This window comes from Pygocentrus nattereri, chromosome 13, assembly GCF_015220715.1.
Source record: "Pygocentrus nattereri isolate fPygNat1 chromosome 13, fPygNat1.pri, whole genome shotgun sequence".
Classification (NCBI taxonomy): domain Eukaryota; kingdom Metazoa; phylum Chordata; class Actinopteri; order Characiformes; family Serrasalmidae; genus Pygocentrus; species Pygocentrus nattereri.
The window spans coordinates 35,554,039-35,559,727 of record NC_051223.1 but is presented as its reverse complement, the minus strand read 5'-3'; the positions used below and the strand labels follow the sequence as shown (position 1 = coordinate 35,559,727).

General features: G+C 41.6%; 1 protein-coding gene across 1 annotated transcript; it reads left to right on the top strand.

The window, feature by feature from the left end:
- Positions 1–889: 889 nt before the first annotated feature.
- Positions 890–5,689, top strand: LOC108410404 (muscarinic acetylcholine receptor M3). The gene is made up of 2 exons (XM_037543894.1): positions 890–924; positions 1,814–5,689. The coding sequence occupies exons 1-2, from the start codon at positions 890–892 to the stop codon at positions 3,582–3,584; spliced, it is 1,806 nt and encodes a 601-aa protein (XP_037399791.1). The 3' UTR covers positions 3,585–5,689.

Genomic DNA, 5,689 nt, shown 5'->3' with positions numbered 1-5,689 from the left:
GCTATGTTTATATTACCACTGCGTTATTACACAGTACCTACATAGCAACTACACAGGAACCGCCCACTTATTTTAAAGAGTAACTTTAACCCTACAGCTCAAGAAAGCACCTCTGTAGAATATACACTTATATACATGTGCAATTACATAGGCTGTACTTCTGTAATCCATCTGTAACATAACCCAATCATCAGTAGTTACGGTGTTGTTGCATGTTATTCATGTGTAACTACACAGTTATTAGACACTCAATATAAAGTGGGACCGATACAGTTTAAGAGAAGACATAGTGGAGATGTGGTGTATCCAAATAGCTGAAAAACGATGAGGACTGAGATTGTGATCTATGCATGCCTTTAACTTTAAAGACTTCAAGCAAAATATTACTCATTGTTATAAAAATGCATATAAATAGACTGTAAAAGACACCAGTTTAAAAATGATCATCATACAAAGTGCCAACTAATCACTACCGACTTGAGAAGGTAAATTTGGATCAATGATTTATTGAAGTGAGAGTAGAACTTTCTTTTCTTTTTTGTTCTGCTCTACCTCTGCACTCCCCCTGTATCCCTCTGTATTTGTTGTTTTTCCCTAATTGTTCTCCTCTCTCCACCTCTCAGCCTCACTGTCAGGTCATTCTCAGCTCTCTAAGCGCTCAGATCCTGACACAGAATTCCATATCCCCTTGTTTTTGCTCCTCACTCAGCCTTTCCTTCACCTCCAGGTGCCTATTCGTATCTGCCAGATGTTATGAAGGAGCATGTCTGAAAGCTCCCTCTCCTGGACGTCTAAAACTAAATCTCCCTCTGTCGGAGAGGCAAAGAACTGCACTCGGTGGCATTTGGTGCATTATGCTCTAGTTAAAGCGGTAATTAGTATAGTCTTCATGTCTCACATCTCAGGCCTTACAGCAGTGTTGAGGTAGACATAGGTGATGTAGATCTGTAGAATAAGCCAATGCATTAGAAACTAAGTGGCTTGTGATGTTTGTAATGACTCTGTCGTTCTGACATTCAAGTGAAGATGGACTCTTGCATCTCTCTCTGGTTTCAACCCTACTAAGGAGAAAATCTGTGTATTATTAAATAAATTGTGTCTATATGAAGTATTTGTTGTATATAGATGGGTCATTTTTTAGATAAAATATCATTTTATTTTTTCACAGGGATGGTATTCCTGGTTAGACAGTGCGCTGTGTAATATTTGGAAGAAAATGAAAAGGTGACCACACGTTTTCTGTCCATGTGGAGCTGCATTTTGTATTTTGTAAGTGCATATAAGATATCTGTGTAAGCTCAGCAGAGCTTTTGAATTGATTCATATACAGTTGTATGCAACGGTCTGGGCACCTCAAAATGACATTGTGTTGATTTTCTAAGTAAAAAAAAAGAGACCACTTAACACTTTGCTTAATTTGCATGGTTTGTACACATTTTATGTTTTATATATCTGTTTTTTTCCAGTATGTTGAAAGCATATCGCTGCTGTCAGAACAAAACATTGTATCTCGTTTTTCAGTTATTGACATAACCTGAAAATGCCTGTTGCCCTTTACATTGTGTGTAAATTTCATGAGGAATGGACCAAAACAAATGGCCAGAAATGACTTGTAAAAAAAGTCTGGTTCCATTGACTCACATGAAAAGCGAATGATGTTTTTTCCTTCTCCTGTAAAGTTACTCTTTTGGAGATACAAGGTTTTGTTCTGACAGCAGCATAATATCATTTATGCACTAAATTTATGTTGACTTTGATTGATTGTCCCACGATTTGGCTGTTTGGCTAAGTTCTTGTTGTTTCTCTCTTCTAGCTTTGCCCTCAGAATATGCCCAAGCGTCATCATGAACCTGACATCAAGCTCCAAGCCTGGATTATTCACCAATAGCTCTCCTGGGATGCGAGATTATCCTGACATCGCCTTCATCCCACAAGACCTCTGGCCGGAGGCTGACAACCGACATGCCAATGTCTCCCTCCTTGCACGGGGCACCAACTTGACCAGCCCTCAAGATGCCACGCTCACACCTACTGTGGTGTACGACCCACTGGGCGGTCACTCTGTTTGGCAGGTCATCATTATTGTCCTGCTAACAGGGTCATTGTCTCTGGTCACCATCATTGGGAACATCCTAGTGCTTGTTTCTTTTAAAGTCAACAAGCAGCTGAAAACGGTGAACAACTATTATCTGCTGAGTCTGGCATTTGCGGACCTCATCATCGGGGTTCTCTCGATGAACCTCTACACCACGTACATCATCATGGACAAGTGGGCACTTGGTAATTGGGCATGTGACTTATGGCTAGCGATTGACTATGTGGCTAGCAACGCCTCCGTCATGAACTTACTGGTGATCAGCTTTGATAGATACTTCTCGGTCACAAGGCCACTAACGTATAGGGCCAAACGGACGACTAAGAGAGCAATGACCATGATCGGCCTGGCCTGGTCCATTTCCTTTGTGCTTTGGGCTCCTGCCATCCTGTTCTGGCAGTTCTTTGTTGGGGAGCGAACAGTTCCTCCAGGAGAGTGCTACATCCAGTTCCTCTCAGAGCCCATAATCACCTTCTGCACGGCCATTGCAGCCTTCTACCTGCCTGTGACCATCATGACGGTGCTCTACTGGCGGATATATAAGGAGACTGAGAACCGCTCCAAAGATCTGGCTGGGCTTAAGGGCTCGGGGAACCAAGGCAAGCAAGGCAATCAAGAGGAAACCACTGCCATGATGCCCACTACAGACAGCTCTCACAGCTGCAGCAGCTACACAGTGAACCAGCCAGGCCAGAAGGACGGAAGGCGGAAGAAAGCGAGACGATTCCGCTTCTGGCCACTAGGTCGTGGTGGTCGTAAACGTCGCAGCACCAGCGACCCAGAGCACAGCAGTAGCGATAGCTGGAATAACAATGAAGCCGGAGCCTCCATGGACCAATCAGATGAGGAGGAGGAAGAAGAGGGTGCTGAGACAAGGGCCATCTATTCCATTGTGGTGAACCTTCCTGGGATGAACAACCTGCCCAACTCTGAACAAACGGGTACGCCTAAGCAAGACCATCTGGAGTCTGAAGGCTTTACTGCAGAAAGACCTTCCAGCAAAGGCTTCTCCAAATCGTCCACCCAATCCCTGCCTGTTATGGAAGGCTCCAAGCCTTCAGGAGGTTCTTCTGCCTCGAAATCCCCACTTTTCTTAAAGGATGCAGCAATGGCGAAGGGCACTGCCTCCAAGGCCAAGACGCAGGCCAACAAGCGCAAGAAGATATCACTTGTCAAAGAGAAGAAAGCAGCTCAGACTTTAAGCGCCATCCTCTTTGCCTTCATCATCACTTGGACTCCGTATAACATCATGGTCCTGGTGAACACGTTCTGCGATGACTGTATCCCTGAGACTCTGTGGGCTCTGGGCTATTGGCTGTGCTACGTGAACAGCACGGTGAACCCCATGTGCTATGCACTGTGCAACAAAACCTTCCGCACCACTTTCAAAATGATCCTGCTGTGCCAATGGGACAAGCAGAAACAGAACAAGCCTCAGTTTCAGCCGAGGCAGACAGCAGTGACCTACAGGAAGAAGGAGTTGATGTAGAGACAAGACACCATAACCTAACAGATTTCAAAGGAGCTGACCGGTCCAGTCTAGGGATTTTTCATACAAAGGGTTACAGTCCGTTTGCCCACAGTGATGCCTTTTGGTGGGATGAACACTTGTTTGTCCAAAGGGCTGTAATATTAGAGGTGTGCCATTGCTGTTGTTCTGTGCCTCCATTTGGACTCAAGGTGGCCTCTTCCTCCATCAGCAGAGCGAGAGGCGAGTCAGTACGGCTATAACATCACTGAGGTGTTTGTGGAGACGAGAAAAAAAAAACATTTTTGACGTAAACCTTCAAAAAGAAAGTAACTTCAGCTCGAGCCTGGTGTTTCTGTTTCCTGATGTATTTGGCCATGGTGGTCAGACCGTGTTGGTTTCTGTTGTGGTCATTAAAGATGCAGTGTTTTCCCACACAGGAGTTTGCTTTACGAAGCTGCTTATATACGAATCGCGTGAGGTGGTATTTCGACAAGTGAGTGATGCTGTTTTCGTCCTCATTACGCAGTTCACAATTCATTCTGTACAAATCATTTTCTATATTTTTGAAAGGATATTCAGATAAACAATCTTAAAAAAAAAAAGTTTTGTGCGGCAAGATTTTGGAGATATTTTGCAATAAAGATCAAAACAGAAATGTGGAGATGAAACGAGAGAAAATGACTCAGAGGGAGTCTTAAGTTTCTGTGCTTGCATTTGCTGAAGGGAAGTAAATAAATATATGAATAAATAAATAAATAAATAAATACATGTACCTCTGATTATATGAAGATCAATGCTACCCTCTAGTGGTTGAAAGACGCAAGAGTCATGAAGAAGCATTAGAATAAGTTCAGCCAAACACGTTTGCCTTTTTTTATTTATGGTTTTATTTATGTTATTTATGTTTTTTTTATCTGTAAAACATGTTTTGATGTGCCTTCCTTAAAGGTGAATCATGAAGACACAATAGCCCTGCACATTTTAGTGCTCTCCCTGTTTTAACACACCCACTCCAGCTAGGTGAGGGCCACTGTGGATAAGATTTGGCACCCTTGCACCCTTCCTAAATCCTTTTTAATTCAATTCTTTTTTCATAGAAGGGGAGCTTAGTTTTTTTGCAATCTCTGTGTTTTGTGATTTCTTGTGTTATTTTTTTGTCTTGTACTGTGTTGTAAATGTACACATACTACCAGCCAAGTGTTTGGACACACCCAACTGAATCTCTCCGAAAGAAATGTGCTAAACTGGACCATAATCCTCTGAAATGATCTGTTCTAAGCTGTACTGCCTCCACACCCCGTGTCGTCTCCAGGCGTTTTATTCTACTGTTCTATTGTTGTCTACTGTTGACAAATATGAACTTTTCACCTGGAAAAACTGATTTAAGGTCCATAATCAGACATTAAAACCCCTCAAAGGCACAGCAGTGAACATTGACATTGTTTGTACCTTGACGAACCAAAAATGTACCTGCACAGAACTTCAATTTCTAACAGTGTAGTGGTCCAAAAAAGTATGTAACTCCAAAATAGTACCTTTACAGGAGAAGGTAAACAGTGATTTTATTTAATGTGAGTTAATTTAAAGATATTTTATTCCTAATGATTCTGAAGTATCTCTATTAGATTCTATATTCATCAAAAAAATGATCACTAAATATAATTTTCACACAATCTGACAAAAATGAACGAATGAATTTTTTTCTTTTACGCCGTTTTTAATAATCCTATAGGTCTTCTAATCTAAAGCTAAAGGCTTCTGCTTAATTGGAGATGAAATTTGTTTCTAGGACAAATAGACACAGTGAGGCTGATTCGTTTATCTGATAGCATTTCCAGTTTAAATTGAAATTTTAAAAATGCAAAATTGTTTTGTTTGTCCAAGCATTTGACTGGTAGTTGGAGTTTGTCTATACACGTCTGATCATGTAGTCGTATGCAAAGTTAAGTGTGAATAAGTGAGCACACCCTTTACGGAGAACACATTTCTGCACATTTTACTGCACCGTTACTGTTTATTTACTGAATTCAACATATAGGCAAACATTTAGCATGGAATATGGCCTGTGCAAAAGTTATGGAACATAGATTTTATGTTTTTGTATGTATTTCGTCACTGTCCAA

Excerpts from the sequence above, each read along its gene's own strand:
- LOC108410404 (XM_037543894.1), top strand. The coding sequence starts at position 890 with ATGTCTCACATCTCAGGCCTTACAGCAGTGTTGAG. Across the intron at positions 925-1,813 it reads GGCCTTACAGCAGTGTTGAG|CTTTGCCCTCAGAATATGCC; the intron begins GTAGACATAGGT and ends TCTCTCTTCTAG.